This window comes from Orycteropus afer, unplaced genomic scaffold, assembly GCF_000298275.1.
Source record: "Orycteropus afer afer isolate SDZICR_OR568_19922 unplaced genomic scaffold, OryAfe1.0 scaffold00036, whole genome shotgun sequence".
Lineage (NCBI taxonomy): Eukaryota > Metazoa > Chordata > Mammalia > Tubulidentata > Orycteropodidae > Orycteropus > Orycteropus afer.
Window position 1 is genome coordinate 4,591,871 of NW_006921623.1, and position 23,854 is coordinate 4,615,724.

Here is a 23,854-nt window from a genome sequence, read left to right on the forward strand (position 1 = left end):
CAGTTCAAACCCACCAGCCACTCCTCAGAAGGAAAGTTGGGCAATCTACTTCCATAGTGATACCGCCTCAGAAACCCGAGGAGGGGCTACTATGAGTAGGATCTGACTCCACGGAATTGAGTTTGGTTGTCTTTTTTTTAAATTAAAATAGATGACTCCTGAAATTTCCTCTTTGACCTCTGCTTATGCTATGAGCAGCCTAGGAATACCCTTCTAAGCCCAATCTCAGCTGGTAGAAATCTACCCATTCTTTAAGATTCAAATTAAATGTTACCTGATCCTGAGACTTCTCAGAACTTCCAGATCCTCCACTTCCCAAGTCCCTACACCTTATTATTTCTTATGAAGCCCATTCTGGCAGGAATTACTTTTTTAATCTCTGTAGTCCCAGTGCCTAGAAGAGTGACTAGCATCCAGTGGGTGTTCAGTAAATGCTAAATGAAGCACTAACGGAATGTGCAGTCGGCTGCCACTCTTTTTATTCTGACTGTCCTCCCCGCCCTACGAGGACTGAAGACACCTTATCAGCCAGGGTCCTGCAGGGTGGACTCCATCTCGGCAGAGGGCATCCAAGACCCCTCACCAGCCCCGGAAGCCAGGCTGCCTGCAATGGGAAGACTACACTTCCCAGCGATCCCAGGGAAAAGCGAAAACCCTTTGGCTTTGACAGCCGCCACCACAAGTCTTTCCGCCTCCCCAGCCTGCCTGGGAGCTGGGAGCTGTATTATGGTGGCCTGAGCAGCAAACGCAGCAGCAGGAGCCCGGAGCCCCCTGCCCCTTCCCACCACCCTGCAGAGCCCACCAGGAGGACAAGGAAAGCAGCCGCTGCCAATCTGCCATGCCCGCCCCTCCCAGCCCCCAGAGGGGCCCGAGCCACCCTCTCCCAGATGACTGCTGAGGCTGGACGCCGCCGTCTCGATGTAGCGGGGTCGAGGCTCCTTTTCTCTCTCTCCTCCTCTCTGCCTCTGCGGATTTTTCCTGCCCGCTAGCCACAGCCTGCGGGGACTGGCTGAGGGGCCTGCAGGCTCTGAAGTCCTGATGCCTCAAAGCTCACTTTTCTGAGGAGCCGCGGTCAACAGCACCCAGAGTTGAGGGTAGGCAGCAGTGACCGACGTGGGCCAGAGAAACCCCAACGGGTCCGCAGGCCAGGCGACTATGGCTCCGGCCTTACCCTGGCTCCTGCTGTGGGTGGGCTCAGGAGTGCTCCCCGCCCACTGCACCCCACACGGCATTCGGCTGCCTTTGCGGAGCGGGGTGGGGGGAGCCCCCCTGGGGCTACGGCTGCCCCGGGACACCGATGAGGAGCTGGAGGAGCCCAGCCAGAGGGGCAGCTTTGTGGAGATGGTGGACAACCTAAGGGGCAAGTCGGGCCAGGGCTACTACGTGGAGATGACGGTGGGCAGTCCCCCACAGACGGTAAGGACGCCAGCTCTCATGCTACCCCTTAATTCCCCAATCAGTGGAAGATGGCAGGGTGGGAATACAGCTTGCTGGTCCCCTGCTAAAATAGGCCAGAAGGTGCTGGCAGTAACTTTAGCCAGGAGGGACACCCACACGCCCGCCCAAACCATTCCTCAGGGCCTGATCAGCAGAAGTCATCCCAAAGCTCCCCTTTCCCATCTCCCTACTCCTGACTGTCTTCCCAATCCCCCTTGTCCTGCCCACCCTTCTACTCCAGTCTTACACAGATACCCTTCTATAAGGATGACGGGAAAGAGAATTACTCTAGTGGTGGGAACTTGACTTGGGTAGAGGGGTCCAGGACAAAGAGTGCTATGAACAGGTGTCAGCTGCCCTCTGATGCTGGCCAACTCAGTCTCTCGAATCCCACCTCTTGGAATCTTGCTCATTCAACCCTCTCCCCTCCTCTAGTCTTCTGGTCAGTCTAGGGTTCAGACCATCACTCCCAGCACCTTAAAGACCAATGATTCCTAGGCACATGTTGAACCAGTCCCTTTCTCCTACTGTCTGAGCTGCCACAGGGACAGCAAATCAAGTTGTGAGATCCCCCTGACCTCTGAAACGTAGGACTCTTGCCTTCTCCTACTCCCTCCCTCCTCTTCCTCTCTTTCTCTCTCTCCCCTTCACAGGCTGCACTCAGCCCCTCCCCTATCCCATGCCCTCTGAGCACCAGCCAGAGGGGAACTGAACTGAGCTTGGGGAAAGGACAAATTGTAGGCAGGGAGCCAAACCCCCTTCTAAGAATGGTACTCCTTCCACGAACTGATAGGCACTACATGTTTGGGAGGAGGGATGAGAGAGATGGAGAAAGCACTGGCAGCTCTCCCCATCCTTCCTGAAAATCCTCCAAGGTGGCTGGTGGAGACTATGTCCTCTGAACCTCTGTGGCAGCTGTGGGAGTGAAGGCATGAGCAGTCTTCTGTATGTGTGTGTGTGGAGGGGGTGCGGTTGCTGTGTCGGACCTCTGTGTGCATTTGCCTCCTCTGTGGGTGAGTCTGGGTAGGGTGGCGGTATGGTTCTATGTATACTGGTGTGTGTCACCTTGAATCTGAGACTGAGACTGTACATCTCTGTGAGCCACCCCTCCTCCAGTATCTGTGTCTGGGAAGCCTGTCTTTGGGAGGGAAGGTAGGAGTGTTTTTGTGTTGGGGGAACAGCTACTCTTCCCTGACTGCTCAGACAGCTCTTCCACTGGGTCTGGGAGACGTGGATAGTTCTACCTCTCAATTACCTGACCAGATGTGAGCCTTCCTAGGTCCACACCACCCAGGCCTAACTCCTCTCTGATCTAAGGCCCCAGTGTCCCTCCCCCACTTTACCCCTCCTTTTTGCTGTGTACTGTGACTCCTCCAGAAACAGTCTCTAATTGGTGTGTGGAGCCAGGACAGAGCCTGAATCCAGACCCCTAGCAGCCTGAGCCACAGGGAGCAGGGGGATGCAGAACTCTGGGATCGACTCCCATTTCTGCTACTGATGTGCTATGCAAACTGTTCACAAACTCTACGACATGGATTCAGAATAGGGCTGCAGAACCAACAAGGGCTTTGGGGTCAGACATTAGGAGTCCCAGCTCTGCCACTCCCAGCTTTTCCTTTTCCCAGCTGTGTGGCTTCTCTCAAGCTTTTCCTTATCTTTAAAATGAGTGAAATGAGATCTCCTTGGCAAGGTTACTGTGAAGATTAAATGACAGTAGGTGAATAGGAACCCTACTGGTACAGTGGTTAAGCACATAGCTGCTAAACAAAAGGTCAGTGGTTCAAACCCACACCAGCCGCTCCATAGGAGAAAGATCTATCAGTCTGTTTCCATAAAGCTTATATCCTTGGAAACCAGTTCTGCTCTGTTCTATAAAGCTGCAGAGTCAGAATTGATGACAGTGAGTGCGTAGGTGAAAGCATCTAGAACAATGTACCTGGACACATGATTGACCTCCAATAAATATGTAGTCACTTTTCCCTTAACACCTTTGGCCATTCTGCCTCTTCTGTGCTATGCAATGAAGCATACAAACTTGGGGGTTCTCGGCTTCTGTGTTTTATATGTGTGAAACTCGGGGCCAGTTGCTATACTTCCCTGGCTCCCTAAGATCATGTGTACATCACCCAGCCAGGACATGGCAGAGAGTAATTGCTCAACATACGCCATGTCCTTCCCCCTCCTTCCTAGAAGGGGAGAAAAGTGAGCTTAAAGTTCAACACAAACCCAAGGAGAACACAATTAGAACAAATCTGTGGATTGCCCTACAGTCCTAACCCAGGCCAACGCCAGCCAGAGTCTCTGCTGTGTGCTTTGATTCTCTCCCCAACAGTCTGTGAGAAGGATGCCCTTTCTCTCTACCTGGTGGGGCTATTGTAAATGACAACTGAGAACATAATGACAGAGTGCTGTGAACAAGTAAAAGTGATATTTGGGGAGCATTTTCTACATGCTGGAGTCCCAGGGTGAGGTAAATCATTAATACACTCAAGTGCTAACTGAAAGGTAGATAGTTCTAGTCAAGCAGAGGCACCTCAGAAAGCCTGGCAATCTACTTCTGAAAAATCAGCCATTGAAAACCCTATGAATACATTTCTACTCTGACATACATGAGGTCACCATGAGTTAAAGTTGACTCTACAGCAACTGTTTTTTTTCCCTATGTGCTGGGGTATGGGAGCTGATTCACAAAGAGACAGAAGACATGTTTTCTGCCCTTAGAGAGCTTACAGTGGAAAAAGCCTGGACATGAAAATATAAGCACTAGTTGAAAATAGAAGTACTAATCTAGTGCAAGGTAATCCATAGCAGTGGTATTGAGTGAGGTCCTCAAGACCCTGGTCACAAGAGCCTATTAGACATGTAAGTTCCCCACCCCATCCCAGACTTCCCAAATCAGAATCTTGGGGGGAGAGGGGCCAGCAGTCTGTGTCTCAACTTTGAGAAGCACTGAACTATAACAGTACACAGAGTGAGTGCTCTAGGGAAGAATCAGAGAAGGCCTCACAGAGGGCATGTGACCTGAGCATAGTCTTGAAGGATGGATAGCAGAGGGGAGGCCATTCCCAGTGTGGAAATGCATTTCTCCCATTCTCCTGTCATTGCATTGACTTGCATGTCCACTCCTTCCCACCTTATCTCCCTTAGACTGGGAGAGGCCACAGTGAGTGAAAGAGTTATGTACGTTTGAGCTTATGCATGTTTGTACAGGGGTCAGTGAGAAAACCAATTCTGTTAATGCTGCAGTTTGGTGCTGAGCCTGGATAAGTTTGGGTAAATAAAATAGAGCCAAGCCTTAAATGTCAAGCTAGAAGGTTTGGACTTTGCTCTACAGAGAGAGGGGAAAATTGAATTTATTTGTGCAGGGCAATGACATAAAGAACACAATCTTTGAGGAAGAGACATCTGAATTTTAGAAAGAATGGAGCTGAGAGATGCGAGCAGCCAGAGGCTCTGTCACATTCCAGATGTGAAGCTCTATGACAAGGATGGCATGAGACTGTGATCAGATAGGAAGGAAGATGAGGGTGCAGGGGATACTGCAAGGCAGATGGGCAGGACTTATTAACATTTGTGTGAAGGGTGAGGGAGAAGGTGTCAAATGATGATTTAGAGATTCTGATCTGGGTGCAATGAAGATCATTGGTGGGAACGGGAAAGTTGGCAGGAAAGGATGGTTTATTACTGGCATACAAATACATATTTGTATTTATGATTGCAGTTCATAAAAGACTTTCTCATATATTCTACATATATTTTGTTCTTTACAGCAATTCTTACCATACATATAACTCAAAAACTCATTGTTATCAAGTTAATTCCGAATCATAGTGACCCCCATTGGGTTTCCAAGGCTATGAATCTTTACAGAAGTAGATCGCCCCACCTTCCTTACACAGGGCAGCTGGGTTTGAACCGTTGACCTTGTGGTTAGCATTCAAATGCCTTATCCACTATGCCTCCAGAGCTCCTTGCCATATATATACTAAACCATCCTCTCTTGCCAACTTTCCTGTTCCCACCAATGATCTTCAATCCAGATCAGAATCTCAAAATCATATGAATATATATGGCAAGGAGCTCTGGTGACATAATGGATATATTATATATATATATATATATATATATATATATAATGAGCTTATCATTCACAGCTCTAGCAGAAGAAATGAACTATGAAAGGTTAAACAAGCAGTAGGTGGCAAGGCAGTAAGCTGAGCCCCATCTCATCTTTGTTCTTCCTACTCTACCGTGCGGGAGCTCTGGTAGCATAGTGGCTAAGACACTTGCCTGCTAACCAGACGGAGGGGTCACTATGAGTCGGGTTTGACTTGATGGCACATAACAACAACTCTACTGTGCTACCTATTTGTTGGTTTGTTTGGGGGAGAAGAAGGAATGATTTTATCATTATATCCTTCTTCTATTGTCTCATAACGTCTACTCATTTCTCTCTTACTACTCTTATCGCAACATGTCATAATCGTTTCTGTATTTATTTCCTCATAAAACTTCAAGCTCGAGAATGTCTTGTTATTTTTTTTGCAGTATCTTACTTCTCTTTGTATTCTATTATCTACCATGGTGCCATACTCAGAGTATGCACCTAAAAAATGTTGAGTGAATGAAAAAACAGGCTGTGAGACATCTAAACAGACTGCTGATGGACAGTCATAAATGGACTACTGATGGACAGCCAGAAACACTGGACTGGAGCTCTTGGAGGAAGTATAAGAGTATAAGCATCACTGATAAAACAGGATAATTTAACTGTTAAGATGGAAATCTGGTGATAGTCAATTCAGTTTAACAAATATTTATTGAGTATCTACTGTATAGAGAAGAAAAGAGTCCTTGTTGTTGTGATTAGCTGAAAATCAGTCAAGTCAGACCCGACTCATGGCGAACCCATACACAATGGAATGGAACACTGCCCAGTCCTATGCCATCCCCATGATCAGTGACAGACCAGACTTTTGTGATCCAAAGGGTTTGCACTGGCTGATTTTCAAAAGTACATCACCAGACCTTCTTCCTAGTCTATCTTAGTCTGGACCAAAAAAAAAAAAAAAACCAAACCCACTGCCATTGAGTCAGATCTGACTCATAGTGACCCCTCCTTGGGTTTCTGAGGCAGTATCACTGAGGAAATAGATTCCTCAACCTTCCTTCCGAGGAGTGGCTAGTGGGTGTGAACCGCCAGCCTCCTGGTTAGCAGTCAGATGCCTTAGGCACTACACCACCAGAGCTCCCTCTTAGTCTGGAAGCTCTGCTGAAACCTGTTCAGCATCATAGCAACACATGGGCTCCTACAGACAGACGGGTGGTAGCTGCATATTAGCTGCATTGGCCAGGAATCCAACTGGGTCTTCCACATGGATGGTGAGAATTCTACCCTTGAACCACCAGTGCCTTTGGAGAGATCACAATTTAGTATGAGACGCAGACATATAAACACCTAAATATCACACAAGACCAAATGCATTTGGTGCAAATAGGAAAACAGTGGAACTTGGAACCACAGAGAAAGAAGAGGGTATTTCTAACAGCATTAGTAAAACCTTGCTGGAAAAGGTAGTATTTGAATATAGCCTTGAAAGATGAGAAAGTTTCGCTATGTGGAGAGTGGCGGGAGAAACACTTCATGAAGAGAAGCGTGAGTTATGGTAAGAAGCTAGAGTTATGGTAGGGATGCCATGAGGCTGAGTGGTGTTTGGATTTTACTCTGGAGGCAGCAGGAAGTCATAGCTAAATGAGAGGAGGGCTGCTCTTGGTTCTAGGAAAACAACTTCAGTGTGCAGGATGACTTAGATAGACTAGGGGCTAAGACAAGGGTTGTTGTTGTTGTTGTTTGCCATCGAGTCAGGGTATCAGTTAAAATATAAGGGCCTGAAAAAGGGCAGTGGCAGTGAGGATAGAAAGGAGGAGAGGTCCTCTGGGAGTCAGCATTCACTTGTTGGTTCAACTAGTTGTTCTTTGTCCCTGATCAGATGTGAGGGGAGAGGGGGAGGGAGAGGGAAGAGGAAAAGATAATTTGCTTTCTTCTAACTTTTCTGCCTTTATGTGTGACAGGAAACACAGCAACAGGGACAAGCTTTTATACAACAGTATATTTTACCAAAGTTCCACATTTATTGTTCTAAAACAGCATACCCATTTTGGGGATGAGGAAACTGAGGCTCAGAGAAATTAAGTCGTTTTCCCAAAGTTACTCAGCTAGGAAGCACAGAGCTGGAATTCAATTTCAGATCTTTGGATTCCAAGTTTTAATACTCATTTGTTTCCAGTAGTATATTTCTGAACATAAGAGTTGACTCTGAGATGCTTTGTGGATGTATCCAGCAACCAGCTGAGAATGGGGATCTGGAAACCAAGAGAGAACTCAGGAATGGACATGTAGACTTGGGAGTTACCCATAGAGATGGGATTGTTGAAGTCAAGTTAGCAAATGGATTTGCTTTTTGAGAGGATGGAGAGAGAAAGAAGTGAAACCAATTAAGGGAAGAATATTAGGTGTAAACTAGAGCTCAATGGAGGGAAAAAAAAAAATGATTGGAGACATAGAAAACCCAAGAAAGGCCAAGTGGTTTCCACCCTCCTCCTGCCACCATCACCACCGCCCACCCCTCCCCACCCCACCCCTACTGCCACTGAGTAGTTTGCAAACTGTGTTTTGCAAGGTTCTGTAAAGGGACCTCAGGATGAGGGAGAAGGTTAGGAGAAAGTAAGCACTTAAGACTCTAGAACTTCCACCCTTCTTATCACCAAGTGCTCCCTGCTCCAGCCTGTCCCCAAACCTCCTAGCACCCCCCAACACAGAATAGCCCTGCTTTTATTGTTTTTATACAGTGGACTTCTGGGATTCATACAACACACATATTTTAAGAGTTCTGGTGGTACTAAAAATACTGAAAACCATTGAACTCAAAGAACCACCCTTGAATTAGACAAAGCAGGCAAGATCTCAGTTCCATGAGTTGCCTATTCAGTCTCTGAGAATACAACTGGCTCTATTACATGGGCCTCAGGTTTCACTAGGCCTTTGCTAGACCCTCAGTTTGTTGTTTCACACATTTCCCCACTATGTCCCCCCCCCCCCAGGGCAATAAAGAAAAAGTTTAGCTGAGAGAGACGAGCATTTAGAGAGACACGTTCCTCTCACTAAGACAGAAGGACAGGAATTCTTCTTAGGCATCTCCAATAAAGAGCTAAGCAGAAAACTGGTTGCAAATCCAGGAAGAGAAACATCTCCCAGGGAAGCCCCCATATCTGCCAACTAACTTCTCTCTCTACTGGGAGCCATCTCTCTTGGGTGCCCGGGCAATGGAGGGTTCTAGGAAGGAGTCAGACAGTTTTCCTGAGTTCTCTGAGATTCTCCTGGTAGGATAGTCCCAGAGGCCTGGGAAGCATTCATTGATGGAGCTCATATGCCACATCCTCAGGTACTATAGCCAGGTGATTCAATGAGAGGGGGAGGTAGGGCCCTCTGAAGAAAATGATGGATAGCTGACATGGGGGATCCAGGACTCCCAGGTTCTCTTCACAAGACTCTGACCAAGTCACAGAATAAATGGAAGAATATCCTGCTTCTCCTACCCAGTCTATCTTCTTTCAGTGGATCTCCTGAACTGTTATTACCCTGTGGTTACCCTCTCTGCAGCCCACTGGAACCCCACTGTGTCCAAGCTGGATGGCTCCTTGACTAGTTCTCTGGGTCAGTGAATCTCACCAAGTAGCACAAGAACTAGACCTTGGCATCTCTCAATGGCTTGAGCAAACAAGCCAGTGCACTGAGCATGACCAAGATGCTATAGGGGAGATGGGCTTATGCCAAAGATCAGCCTCATTTTCATCTGAGAACATACTAAGAGAAGATTAAAGCTGCTCTAACCTGTGGATGAGGCAAGGTTAGACAATGGGAAGGACTTACTGTCTGACAGTGAAAAGCAGGTAGCTAACAGCTGCTGTGATACCTTATAGAACAGGCTTCAAGAGTCACTACACAGAGGGGAAGGAGGCAGAGAAAGTAAAACCCCTCCTTCAAACATCTCTGCTTTTTTCTGTTTTGTATACTAGGATTCTTTGTAAAAGGGTGCTGCTGCTTAAAAAGTGGGGGAGGGGTGGTAGAGAAAACTATTGTCTTAGACGTGCTTTTTAAGAACAGATTTGTAAGTTTATCGACCACTGGCATGTATCATCTTTATTTGAATTGGAAGCACTGATAAATGTTAGTTGAGTTGGTTCGAGGCTGGGGAGAAATGAAGCATCCCTTCTAATGGAGGAAAGGTACACTTTAAGGAGGAATTTTGCAGCAGATTTGCCCAGTGCAATATGTCATTTGATTCCCTGACTGCTGCTTCCATGGGCAGTGACTATGGATCCAGTAAAATGAAATCCTTGACAATTTCAGTATTTTCTCATTTTATCATGATATTGCTTATTAGTCCAGTTGTGAGGATTTCTGCTTTCTTTATGTTGAGGTGTAATCCATACTGAAGACTGTAGTCTTTGATCTTCATCAGTAAGTGCTTCAAGTCCCCTTTGCTTTCAGCAAGCAAGGTTGTATCATGTGCATATCACAGATTGTTAATGAGTCTTCCTCCAATCCTGATGCCCTGTTCTTCTTCATATAGTCCAGCTTCTCGGATTATTTGCTCAACATACAGATTGAGTAAGAATGGTGAAAGGATACAATCCTGATGCACACCTTTCCTGATTTTAAACCATGCACTATCTCCTTGTTTAGTCTGAATGACTGCCTTTTGGTCTGTGTACAGGATCCACATGTGCACGATTAAATGTTCTGGAATTCCCATTCTTTACAATGTTATACCAGTCAGATGCCTTTGCATAGTCAATAAAACACAGGAAAATATCTTTCTGGTATTGTCTGCTTTCAGGCAAAATCCATCTGACATCAATGACAGCCCTCATTTCACATCCCTTTCTGAATCTAGCTTGAATTTCTGGCACTTCCCTATCAATGTACTGCTGCAAACATCTTTGAATTATCTCTAGCAAAATTTTACTTGAGTGTAATATTAATGACATTTTTCAATAATTTCTACACTCTGTTGTATCACCTTTCTTTGGAACGAACACGAGTATGTATCTCTTCCAATTGGTTGGCCAGATAGTTGTCTTCCAAATTTCTTGGCATAGACAAGTGAGCACTTTCAGTACTGCATCCATTTGTTGAACCATGTCAGGTGGTATTTCATCAATTTCTGGCCTTATTTTTCACCAATGCCTTCAGTGCAGCTTGGACTTTTTCCTTCAATACTATCAGTTCTTGATCATATGCTACCTCCCAAAATGGTTGAACATCGACCTATTCTTTTTTGTACAGTGACTCCATGAATTCCTTCCATCTTCTTTTGATGCTTCCTACATTATTCAATATTTTGCCCATAGAATCCTTCAGTATTGCAACTTGAGGCTTGAATGTTTTCTTCAGTTCTTTCATCTTGAAAAATGCCTAGCATGTCCTTCCTTTTTGGTTTCTAACTTTTCTTCCATTTGCTTTAGCTACTCTATGTTCAAGAGCAAGTTTTAGAGTGTCTTTTCTGACATCTGTTTGGTGTTTTCTGTCTTTTTAGTGATATTTTGCTTTCTTCATGTAGGATGTCATCTCAGAACTTGTCTGGGCTTTGGTCATTAGTGTTCAATCCATAAAATCTGTTCTTGAGATGGTCTCAAAGTTCAAATGGGATATATGCAAGGTTGCGCACTTTGGATCTCACGGACTTGTTTTCATTTCCTTCAGCTTCAGCTTGAACTTGCATATGAGTAGTTGATGATCTGTTCTGCAGTCATCCCCTGGCCTTGTTCAACTGATACTGAGTTTCTCTACCATCCCTTTCCATAGATGTAGTTGATTTAATTCCTGTGTACATATTCCATCTGGCAAGGTCCACATGGACAGCCACTGTTTATGTTGTTGAAGAAAAGTATTTGCAATGAATAAGTCATTGGTCTTGTAAAATTCTATCATGTAATCTCCATGGTCATTTCTATTACCAAGCCACTATATCTAACTATTCACTGATCTTTCTTTTTTGCTCCCAACTTTCACATTCTAGGTACCAGTGCATTTTGATTGCATGTTTGATCAACTTTAGAGTGCAGAAGATGGTAAAACTCTCAATTTCTTTATCTTTGGCATTAGTGGTTGGTGTGTAAATTTTAATAACAGTCATATAAACTGGTCTTCCACAGGCATAGAGACTAGGATTTACAACATATCACAAAATGGAAAATGACTGCATCATTACATAACTGCCAAATTACATCATCATATAACAGCCAAACCACTGAAAATCATGGCCCAACCAAGTTGACACATAACCTTAGTCATCACATGTTCCATACACCTGATTTGCATTAGTAGCAAGCTTACTTACCTTAGTGAGCCATAAGTACCTCATTTACATAGTCCCATCCAATAATTGTGTGGGAGTCACAAAGACTGTGGCTAAAAGTGTTACTACACTGCAAGAGGAATGAAAGTTGGTCAGAATGATTTTTGTGCTACCTTTGTGCCTTATTGTGTAAGATGGGTCAAGTTGCTTAGTTCCTCTAGGTCTCAGTTTCCTCCTCTGTAAAATGGAAGAAAGAACCCTACATCTCTGTTTTGTCTGAAGGTTACCATACATGAGTGGCATCTTCTCCCATTAAGAGTGAGGCCAACAAAGAAGGAGATGGATTTTCCAGTTAGTAGGAGTAATTGTAGTTAGACACCTCCCCAAATCAAAACCTGTTGCCATCAAGTCAATTTTGACTCATAGCAATCTCATAAGTTTCAGAGTGGAACGGCACTTCATAGGGTATTTGATGGTTGTAATTTTATGGAATTAGATTGCCAAGTCTGTCTTCTGCATGCCACTATGTGGATTTGAACAACCAACCTTTCCATTAACAGTCAAATGCAAACTCCTTGCACCATTCAAGGACTTTAGACACCTCCAGGTGCTTGTAAAAGTGGTAAAACATTGGGATGGGCTACCAACAACAGTAACAAAAGACCTGTCAGAATCAGAAAGAGCCCCATCTCTCAAGGCGTGGAGAATGGACAGATGATGCCTGATGGCGCCTTTTGTCCACTAGAATCTGACATATTCCTGGTGAGAGAGAGCTGGGACCAAGACAAATAGGATTTGAGGAACAAAGAGCTCACCCTAAACTCACCGGCTCCATAACTATATCATTAGCAAAAGTCACTGCTGAAAACTGCTTTAGGGGAGCCTTGCCATGTAAAATCTGTGGGCAGGTGTGCCTTTCCCTGTGGGGCTAGTTATCACTTCCCAAGAAGCTGCCTTCCCTCAGAGGCCCCCAGGGACACATTTGTTTGTTAAGTGATTGCCACTGACCTAGCCATGACCGCAGTCTGCAGCCCCCTGGGCATCTAAAGGCAACAGCTAAGGGGACTCCTGGGTTTGCCTGGCTACTAAGGGGCAGAAAAAGAAGTAAGATGGCTACAGTACCACAGGCTGCATGAAGACTTGTATCACAGGACCTGTGTCAAGCCACGGGGCCAGGTGAGAGGAATGGTGTACAAGGAGGCAGGTCGGAGCTAGATACACTCCTATAGCCTAGAAACACAAACTGTTTGGGATCTCTTCCCTCACCTACTACCCATAAAAAAGGGTAGATTAGGTCTTTCTCCCTTTTTTTTTCCTTTAACCATTCATTCAGGAAATACTTATTGGCAGGCACTGTAATACCCACTATGGGGATTTAAAGAAAAAAGATAGGAGCTTTCTCCTGGAGTTCATAGGGTAAGTAATAGATAAGTTGACAACACTACAAGTAGAAAGGAGGATGGTATAAGCGGAGGGAATGGCATATGCTGCAATGGCCTTTGGAAGGAGGGACCATGGCTGGTTTGAGGAGCTGAAGGCCAATATAGCTGGTAGGCAGAGAGCTTGTGGGAGTCTAGCATAAGCTTAGGCTTGATCTGTAGGCAGGGATACCCATGGAAAGGCCTGTAGGAAGACCAGGTGAGAGGACAACATAATGTCAGCTTGGGACATACTAAAGTTGATGTATCTTTGAGGTCTTTCACTATGTGCATCTGGAGCTTGAAGGGGAGGAATGGGCTAGAGATATAACCTTAGGCCACCACCCATCTGTCATTTTATCATACTGTGGTGGCTTTTGTGTTACTCTGATGCTGGAAGCTATGCTACCAGTATGTCAAATACCAGCAGACTGACTCATAGTGGACAGGCTTCAGGAGACCTTCCAGACTGAGATGGACTAGGATTAGAAAGGCCTGGCAATCTATTTCTAAAAAGTAGTCAGTGAACAGTGTCTGACATAGTAGGAAGATGAGCCCCCCTGAGTTGGAAAGCACTCAAAATACACAGTGATCACAACAGTGGACTGGAGCATACGAATGACTGTGAAGATGGTGCAAGACTGAGTAATGTTTCATTCTGTTGAGCATGAGGTCTCCATGAGTTGTAACCAACTTGATAGAAACTAACAACAACACAAGCTTAGGAGTTATCAGGATGTATGTGCTCACTGCAGCTGTGGGCGCAGATGAAATTGCTTAGGGAGAGGGTATAACATGAGAGGAAGAAGGCCAAAGTCCATGTGTTAAGAAGTGAGCCTGCAAAGCCAACAGAGAAGATAAGATCACAGAGGTAGGAAGAGAAGCACATGATATGGTGACAGGGAAGAGTGTTCCAAGGTAAGAGAGATCACCAAGTGTTGATGCTCCTGATAAGTCAAGCAAGATGAGGACTCATTTGAAAAATGTCTTTCGTATTTGGTGACATGAAATCATTGGTAACTGTAGTAAGGGCTGTTTCATAGTGGAAGGATAGAGGTGGAACCTAGTTTTAGAATGGGTTGAGGAGTGAGTGGGAGGTGAAGAAATGAAAACAGCTTGGCTGAGAACTGTGGTTGTGAAGGGGGAGGAGAGAGGAGAAAGAGAGGGTAGCTGGAGGCTTTCTCAGTGTGAGATTGAGAAAGATTGGGTTATTTTCTTTTTACAAGGGACTCTCAAGCATTTGTTAATGCCAAGAGGAAAAATCCAGATTAGGGGGTGGGTGGACAGTGTTTGAATCTACCTGAAGAAAAGGGGATAATTAATAGGGTAAGTGACTAAGACCAAAGCCAAACCAAACTCACTGGCATCAAGCTGATTGTCACTCACAGAGACCCCCATTGGGTTTCCAAGGCCTGTAAGTAAATCTTTATGGAAACAGATTATCTCATCTTTTTTCTGTGTAGTCGCTGGTGTGTTCAAACCATCAACCTTTTGGTTAGCAGCCAAATGCCTTAACCACTGCAGCACCAGAACTCCTTAAGGTACCTGAGAAGGGTGGGTAGGGAATGGACTCCAAAGCCCAAGTGGAAGTTCTGCCTCTATCAGGAGGAGGGACAGCTGAGAGGAAGGATTGCTTGGTGTAGCCATAGGCATTGGGATGACTAGTTGAGGGAGATGAGGGAGTTCATGGCCTCCAATATCTCCATGAATTAAGAGGTGAAGCCCTCTGCTGAGGTTTTGGGCTGCACTCAAGCCTTTCATCACTTATTCTCCTTTCAGGCTGCCCCTAACTGCTGTTTCAAAGTGAATGCAGTGACTCAGTTTGTTTTGCCTATGGTCCCTGCCCTGTAAAAGACCTCAAAAGAAGCAAAAAGGGGAGAGAAGTGGGCAGGAGACTCCCCAGTCAGGACATCCCGCATAACTGGGGGCTTGGATTAAAATTGTGAGAGGATAGGACTGGAAATTACTTCTCTCAGAAGCAGAATCATACTGCAAAGGGCAGTTGGACATTTGCTCAGGAAGGAATGTCAACTGTTTATCTTGGTTTCCCATTTCTTTGTGTGGAGGGTGGCAAGTGGGAGGGAAAGAGCAATGGTGGCCAGTATTCCTTGTATAGAAGTGAGTGAGGAGGTAGAAGAAGGGGGGATGGGAATTGAGAGGTCATTCCTCCCTGGGCTAGGCCCCCTTTGGGATGGAGTGGAGAGACCTCCTTCAGGTGGAGGAGAAAGATTAGGATTGGAAAGGCAACAAAGAGGAACCAGGGCCTCCTGGCTAGGGAGGGAGTGGCCTCTGGAGAGACCCACCCATGCCAGTAGGAAAGGAGAGGGGAGGCTGGTGCCTGGAACAGCTGGGACAGCAAGGGCCCCAGCTAAAAGCTCCATGTTTTCCTAGATTCAGCTAGGCACATACATTCCAGGTAGTTCCTTCTTTGCACAGTCCACAGGGACCAATGTTGTTGGGGACACCCTCTTTCTTTGGGGTCCAGTGAAAAAAGGGATCCCTATGAGTTGAGAGCTGAGTCCTGGAAAGGCGGAGGAGGGGGATTATGGGGCATAGGTGGGTGGAGAAGCCTTTTTAATCATTAACCTGGTTGATTGAAATCTGAACTGCTGAGCCTCCCAGCTCTATTGATTTTCTCTGAAAGCACAGCTTCTGGAGCTGGTGGCTGCTCAGAGACCAGGGAGAGGGACCGAGGGTAGAGGGAAGGTAGGAGGGGGACAGGGAGGGTAATGGGAAGCAGGTCGGGAGTGGGGGGCAGGGGAGGAGGGAGGAGGCAGGGCTGGGGAGATAGTGGAGAGAAGTCTGTAGGGACCCCGGGGAAGGACAAAAAGACTAAGGGAATGATAGGGAGGGTGCAGCTATCATAGCCACAGAGGCACCACTGAGAGCCCGAAGGAGCCATAGAGAGGATCTGGCAGAGATGAGGAAACTGAAGCACAGAGAAGCACAGTGACCTGCTCGAGGTGACAGTGGCAGAGCCTGCACCAAAACCAAGGTCTGCTCTCATTGCTTTGAGGAGAGGAGAGCCAGAAATGAAGGATCCTGAGGTCAGAGAGAAGCTGAGCAGATGGACATGGCTAGAGAGGCGATTCAGTTTACAAATAACCATTTTTCTTAGGACAGGGGCCTTTGCTCTTTTTTGCCTATGAGGATATAGTAGGCATTCAAAACACGGTTCTGGGGAAGACAGACCTGGCGATCTACTTCCAGAAGGTCACAGCCATTGAAAACCCAGGAACACACAGTTCTACTCTAATACACTTGGAATTGCTGTGAGTTAGAATCAACTCTATGACAACTGATTGGGTTTTTTGATTCCCTCCCACCTCTGGTTATGAGAATAGTATATGATTGTTAAAGAATATTTTGGGAAAATAATACTTTGAAAAGAAAATAATCTGTCACCTCACCTCATTAACTACAAGTTACCACTGTTTTTAAAAAAAAAAAAAAAGAAAAGAAAAAGAAAACATGGCTCCGGGCTGACTGAGGGAGGGATCAGGCCAACAGAGGAGGAAGAGGAGATGCTAGAAGGAGCTGCATGGGGAGAAACACCAAGAAGACACCTGCCCATGTTCATTAAGCCAAAAACGAGGGCTCTGACTAGATGGGTTTTCGCCAGGACATCATACTGGGCTCCTGGCTCCCCACTATGTCTGACAGTAGGAGTCATCAGTCTACATCACCTCTGAAACAGAAGGGAAGCTCTCTATGGGGAGCCACATTCTGGCAAGCAGGGTCAGAAACACACATGTGGGTGCTAATGTGCCATTCTGGTCCCCCATAGCTCCTCTTGCCAGTGCCAGTTCCTAGAATAGCTCTTTGAGAGAGATGAGCCAGGCTGCCTGCTGAGTGATATGCTTCCTGGGAGAGCAGAAAAGGACCGGAAGGGGCAAGGGCTGACACAGGGCAAGGTCTGAGTCAAGGGCAATCTAGTAGAGAGGAACAGGAATGATGACAAAACACACATACCCACACACAGAGGTAACATGGCTCAGATGACAGAGATGTTATGATTCTCCAGAGAGCAGCAGACAAAAGGTTGTCTCCTGGCGATCTACTTCCAGAAGGTCACAGCCATTGAAAACCCAGGAACACACAGTTCTACTCTAATACACTTGGAATTGCTGTGAGTTAGAATCAACTCTATGACAACTGATTGGGTTTTTTGATTCCCTCCCACCTCTGGTTATGAGAATAGTATATGATTGTTAAAGAATATTTTGGGAAAATAATACTTTGAAAAGAAAATAATCTGTCACCTCACCTCATTAACTACAAGTTACCACTGTTTTTAAAAAAAAAAAGAAAAGAAAAAGAAAACATGGCCAGGCTGTGTCCTCAGACAGCATGTCTCCAGGTTCTATCTGTGGTCATGGTATTAACAGGTGCACCCTGTCCTGCATCTTGGAAGCTTCACCCTAGACATGCCAGGGGAGGCCGTGTGGCGGCTGGGGTGACAATAAAGGTGGTGAGTGTGGACTCCTGTCTGTAACATTTTTTCTCTCCCTTTTCTCTGACAGCTCAACATCTTGGTGGACACGGGTAGCAGTAACTTTGCAGTGGGGGCTGCCCCCCACCCTTTCCTGCATCGCTACTACCAGAGGCAGCTGTGAGTTCTGGGGAGAGCTAAGGGGGAGAACTCTTCCCAAGGATCCAGGGCTGAGAAGGGTCTAGGGAGAGGTGCAAGGAGAAGACTAGATCCTCAGATGCTTTCTTCCTGCTAGGTAAGGGAAGAGAGAAGGGGACAGTGATCAGGAGAAGGGTGAATTTCAGGAGAGAACAGGATATGGGAAAGGCTAAGTTGAGAGGCAGCCAGAGAGCATGTCAGTACTAAGACAAGGCAGCTTCCTGTGGGACATGAAGAGGGAGGGAGAGTAGTACCACAGTTCACAGAATAACCTCACAGGTCTTCCCAAACTTCTTTCCTTCTGTCTGAACGGGTGGTGAAAGGGACTTCCTCTCACATCCCCTTTATTATGGCTCAGTGTTCATGGAAATACCAACCAAGTCTAGGCTGAACAGGGAGCAGGGATAGCTCTCTTTGCTTTGTCCTCATCCCTACAGCTCAGGGGCCACTCTAGGTGGTTTTACACAGTTCAAGAAGGAAAGGAAAGCCTTCCATAAACCCCATTGTCTGGACCATTATGAGGGTCTTAAGGCTAAAATATCTCCTCTCTGTACCTCCCAGAGTTCCACCAACTAGATTTAGCTTACTGATGAAGTGGGTTTTGAAGGTCAGAGAGGCAGTAAAGGATGATCTTGGAGCCTCTTAGCATAAAAGTAGGAAGAGGAAATTGCAAGAAGACATCTAATGGCTGAGACATTTCTGTGTGGAAACGTGAACAGAGGTTTAAATCCCATTCTTGGGCTTGCAGGCAGGTGCAAAAGCCACTTTTACCACTTCCTGTCTTTTTTGGCCCCTTTGCTTTACTTCCTAATCTAAAATAAGCAGTCAAGGAGTGGGGCATGCAGGATCAATGGAAAGGAATCCATTCTGGTTCTTCTGAATTCCCCCACACACACCCTCCAGCACACACACACAAGGCTGACTGTTGGCTGATTAAACACAGGTGATGGTGTCACATGTATATGTGTGTTTCACACAAGTGGCGTGCTACCTATGTGCTCTGCTGAGATGCTTATGCAAATCTCTTCTCTGGAAGAACCTGCTGTAGTAGTTCCACATTCCTTTGCCTGGCACTTTCTCTACCACTCAGATGGTACCACCAGGTCCCAAGGCAGCAAGAGAGTCAATGGCTCCTTTTCTCTGGGAGCTTGATGGCACTGGGGGGAGGAGGAGATGCAGCAACAGGCACAATACACAAAGCCTAGGCTTGTTCCTCACAGGGCCTCGGTTCAAGATCAGGAAACATGAGCTATGGAGGCAAGAGAGCCCCAGCAATGGCTCCCCTCATCCATTTGGAAGGTTATTTTCCCATTCTATTTTAGGTTACCAGTCTAGGGATGTTGTGGTGAGTAGTCAAAAGGCAGACTAGTCTAGGATGCCACTGAGATAAGGTTAGGCTTTTGGAAGATTTGATGCTAAATGCCTGCAATCCTTGTAACAGTTGTTTTGGCTATGTATCCACAGATCTCTGCTTCCTTTCCACAGGTCCAGTACCTATCGGGACCTCCGGAAGGGTGTGTATGTGCCCTACACCCAGGGCAAGTGGGAGGGGGAGCTGGGCACCGACCTGGTGAGCATCCCCCATGGCCCCAACGTCACCGTGCGTGCCAACATCGCTGCCATCACTGAATCAGACAAGTTCTTCATCAATGGCTCCAACTGGGAGGGCATTCTGGGGCTGGCCTATGCGGAGATCGCCAGGGTAAGAGGGACAAGATCTGGCCCTACACATTGCATATTGCATGTACAGGAAAGGAGCTGGGAGATAGATGGGGAAGAAACTAAGAGGGAAACAAGTGTTTGAAGAAAGATTTTTTAACAGGGGGAGAGGGTGATGGTCTGAATTTCATCTCTATAAAGGGCAGAATTATGGGGAAAGAAGTTGTGATAGGTACAGAAATAGACTGTGGTTCCTATTAACTCTAAGATCTTTAAGAGAGGCCCCATAAATCTAAAACAGGTTAGGTATATGGGGATCAAAGATCCTGTAGGGGGTAACCCCATCAGTGGTTTCTGTTTGCATTGCCAGTATCTCTAAACCCCTCTCGACCGAATCTCAGTGCTTTCAGATCATCTTTCCCAGGGATCATCTCCCAAGTTTTTGCTCTCGCCTTCCAATTTAAGCAGAAAGCTGTACTCTTCCCATGAGGGCCCTATGTGAGGATTCACTCTTTGTCTCTTTCTGGCACAGCCTGACGACTCCCTGGAGCCCTTCTTTGACTCTCTGGTAAAGCAGACCCACGTTCCCAACCTCTTTTCCCTGCAGCTCTGTGGTGCTGGCTTCCCCCTCAACCAGTCAGAGGCGCTGGCCTCAGTTGGAGGAAGCATGGTGAGTAGGTCTTCAGAGAAGAGGTTTTGGCACTGGGCAGAAAGATGGGTACTATCTCCTCCCCTCCTTCTAAGGAGTTTAGCTCCACTATTTAGAATCAAAAGAAACACCTTTATCTTCCTTACCCCTACTTTTTTCCCCATCCTTTTCTCCTTTGCATTATTCCAGAAAGGATCTGAGAAACCTACGGTAAATCTGGAGAGGATCAGAAATGATGAAAAGGAAATGAAGATAAGGCCAATCAAATTAAGATTATTCAGTCTGATGATTAGAAGGCAGATATATAGGGAGGTTAAGTCTATTTATTAATTAATTAGGACAATGGTAAATGGTTCTTCATCTCCAACAAGGAGAGAAAAGAAAACTTACGATAGAAGCAAATAATCATTCAACATTTATTGTGTCAGTTTAAGTTTAAATAACTTTATATCAAGGATTGTGTGATTCTGAAACAAATAAAAATCCTGGAAAGTCTTTTCCCCTGAACACATTTAAGAAACTATAAGTCGCCAAGGGGCATGATTTGATTGGAAGCAGGAAGATGAGAAAGGTCATCTGTAGCGAGCCTTGCCATCCACGAGATCGCCAGTCCTAGTGCTTGCTCTCTTCTGTGCCATAATAACATGGGTGCCCGCCTTTCTTTTCCTCCAGATCATTGGGGGTATCGACCACTCACTGTATACAGGCAGTCTCTGGTACACACCCATCCGGCGGGAGTGGTATTATGAGGTGATCATTGTGCGGGTGGAGATCAATGGACAAGATCTGAAAATGGACTGCAAGGAGGTAACAAAACCAGGGGGCAGCCAGGGAGAGGTAATGGAGCAGGCAACACAGCATGAGGCTAAGACCCTGGGTTGTGAGATGGGGCAGGATGAGACAGAGGAGCAGGACCTGCAGGAAGGTTTCAGTGCTAAGCACTCGCACAGGACCAAGTGGCTTATGTAATGAAGAAAGCATGGAACTAGTTAACAATGTCTGAATTCTAGTCACTGCCTTGCTTTATGACCTTGGACATGTCATTTGGGAGGCTGTATGATAATGACATAGGAGATGGGGCTTTGGAGGCTGACCTAGGTTTAAATCTAGCTTTGCCATTTACTAGCTATGTACCTGTAGGCAAGTTACTAACCTTCTGTGCTTCAGTTTCCTCATTTGCAAAACAGAGGTAAAAACAGCTTTCCCAAAGATGGTGGTCAAGATCAGTGATGATGTTTAAAGTGTTTAATCCCAGTGCCTGGCACATAGCAGGTAACCAATAAATGGCAAACAATTTGAGCCTTCCTTACCTAACTGGATTCTGTATGTTAAATTACAATAGATATAAAAGTACTATGCAGAGTTAAAAGCACTAAGGATTAACATTTACCGAATGCTTCCTATGTGCCGGGTGGTATTTTAAATGCTTTAAATGTATTAATTCATTTAAGCCTTATAATTACCTTTTGAGGTAGGCACTATTACTATCCCCATTTTAAAGATGAGGAAACTAAGGCATAGAAGTTACGTAACCTGCCCAGGGATACATACCTAAGAAGTGGCAGACAGGATTCCAAACCAGGCAAGGACCTCAAGCAGTCAGACTTATCCCTTGAGCTTAGCCAGAGCCTGGCATTAAAAAAGTCTTTTGACTATTCTAATCCATTCTTCTCTCTCCTAGTACAACTATGACAAAAGCATCGTGGACAGTGGCACCACCAACCTTCGTTTGCCTAAGAAAGTGTTCGAAGCTGCAGTCAAATCCATCAAGGCAGCCTCTTCGGTCAGTGGGACTAAATAGAGGGGTACAAGAGATGACACTGAAAGGAAATGTCGGAGGAAGTCAGTGAAAGTCACATTCCTCAACAAGAGCCAGGATATCTACCCTTAGCGTCGAGCCAGGATATCTACCCTTAGCGTCGAGCCAGGATATCTACCCTTAGCGTCTTCCACTTATTGCTCCTGAAAACTATTCTCTTGTCCCTTCTTTATGAGCCTTGGTTTACTCATCATACAATTTCCTGACCTCAGTCTTCTGATCTCTTACTAATTCTGGGGTTGCAGTCTGCCTTTCCCCAGTTTGGTTATTCCACTGGAAGAGCAAACAAAGGGCCCAGTCAGTTATCTGAAAGCGAGAGATGTTGAAAGAGGTTCTTTCCTCATTGTTACCCTCTTCTTGCCAATACAGACAGAGAAGTTTCCAGATGGTTTCTGGCTAGGGGAACAGCTTGTGTGCTGGCAAGCAGGCACCACCCCTTGGAACATTTTTCCAGTCATCTCACTTTACCTAATGGGTGAAGTCACCAATCAGTCCTTCCGCATCACCATCCTTCCACAGGTATGTCCCTACCTTGAATCAGTAGGATCCCAGGAAGAGGAAAAAGTACATTTGGGGGATAGTGGGCAGGCATGGCTTCCCAGAACTAAGAAATAAAACAGAGGAATGTCCAAAGGTAAAGGGTCCTTGGAAAACCCAACCCCACACAACTTAGGGATAGTAAGTGGAAGAGCTCACTAAGGGCAAAATACCTAAAAGACAGGGATATAAGATGCAGTAAGGAAGAGATAGCCTCATCCATAACTGCTTCCTTCTAGCAATACCTGCGGCCAGTGGAAGATGTAGCCACATCCCAAGACGACTGTTACAAGTTCGCCATCTCACAGTCATCCACGGGCACTGTTATGGGAGCGGTTATCATGGAGGGATTCTATGTTGTCTTTGATCGGGCCCGAAAACGAATTGGCTTTGCTGTCAGCGCTTGCCATGGTGAGAGCCAGGGATAAGGGTATGGGGCCACTCTATCCATGTTCTCCCTGTCTGGCAGTTAGGACACCTGGGATCCTGCCAGTTTGGGAGGTAGTAAGAGTTGCCTATAGCCAAAGTCAACATATTGTGCAAAATCTAGTGTCAGTGTGTGTCCCTTTCCTGTACTGCCTGGCATGGTGATCCCTGCCAAGTTAGTGACCTCTGCTGGAAACCCAGGGGAGTAAGAGCTGCCTAGGCACCCTGAGGAGCTCCAGATCCACAAGCAGCAGGCTGAGCCTCTGGTGACCCCATCAGCTGCTGTATAATGAAGTTGAGTATCGGACAGTGGGCAGGTGGCAGAGTCTTGCAAGTTGGCTTTCAGCAGTGGCAGGTGAGTTTACTAAGGATGTATAAGGTGCTGGCTTTTTGTGGTCATCTCAGAATTACTGACTTTCAGGTATCATTCCTACTAGACAGGTACATAGGGAAGGGCTGTTGTTCCCACACATACCTGCACCTGGCATAGGCTTTCTGTCCTGCTCCTAAACATCTCCAAGGAAGGAGATTCTACAACCTCCTCAGGTGCTAATCTCAAGGTCTCACTCTCTAGAATTTCTTTTTATTGTATAATCTAAACTGCTAGATGACAATGAGAGCTGCCATTCGTATTTGCCCTTTCCCCAGTGCACGACGAGTTCAGGACAGCAGCAGTAGAAGGCCCTTTTGTCATGCCAGACATGGAAGACTGTGGCTACAACATTCCACAGACAGATGAATCAACTCTCATGACCATAGCCTATGTCATGGCTGCCATCTGCGCCCTCTTCATGCTGCCACTCTGCCTCATGGTATGTCAGTGGCGCTGCCTCCGCTGCCTGCGCCATCAGCATGATGACTTCGCTGATGACATCTCCCTGCTGAAGTGAGGGGGTCCATGAGTAGAAGATGGACATT

The 23,854-nt window shown here is 46.1% G+C and overlaps 1 protein-coding gene across 1 annotated transcript; it reads left to right on the plus strand.

Annotated features, from left to right (window-relative positions):
- The first annotated feature begins 1,155 nt into the window (after positions 1 to 1,155).
- Positions 1,156 to 23,826, plus strand: BACE1 (beta-secretase 1). Its single transcript, XM_007936489.2, has 9 exons — positions 1,156 to 1,416; positions 17,740 to 17,828; positions 19,332 to 19,548; positions 20,038 to 20,175; positions 20,827 to 20,961; positions 21,836 to 21,937; positions 22,343 to 22,492; positions 22,750 to 22,921; positions 23,585 to 23,826. The coding sequence occupies exons 1-9, from the start codon at positions 1,156 to 1,158 to the stop codon at positions 23,824 to 23,826; spliced, it is 1,506 nt and encodes a 501-aa protein (XP_007934680.1).
- Positions 23,827 to 23,854: the final 28 nt, after the last annotated feature.

Bases quoted from the DNA above. Each gene is read 5' to 3' on its own strand.
- BACE1 (XM_007936489.2), top strand. From the start codon at position 1,156: ATGGCTCCGGCCTTACCCTGGCTCCTGCTGTGGGTGGGCTCAGGAGTG. The intron at 19,549-20,037 runs GTAAGAGGGACA...TTTCTGGCACAG, and splicing joins CCTATGCGGAGATCGCCAGG to CCTGACGACTCCCTGGAGCC. The intron at 22,922-23,584 runs GTGAGAGCCAGG...CCCTTTCCCCAG, and splicing joins TGCTGTCAGCGCTTGCCATG to TGCACGACGAGTTCAGGACA.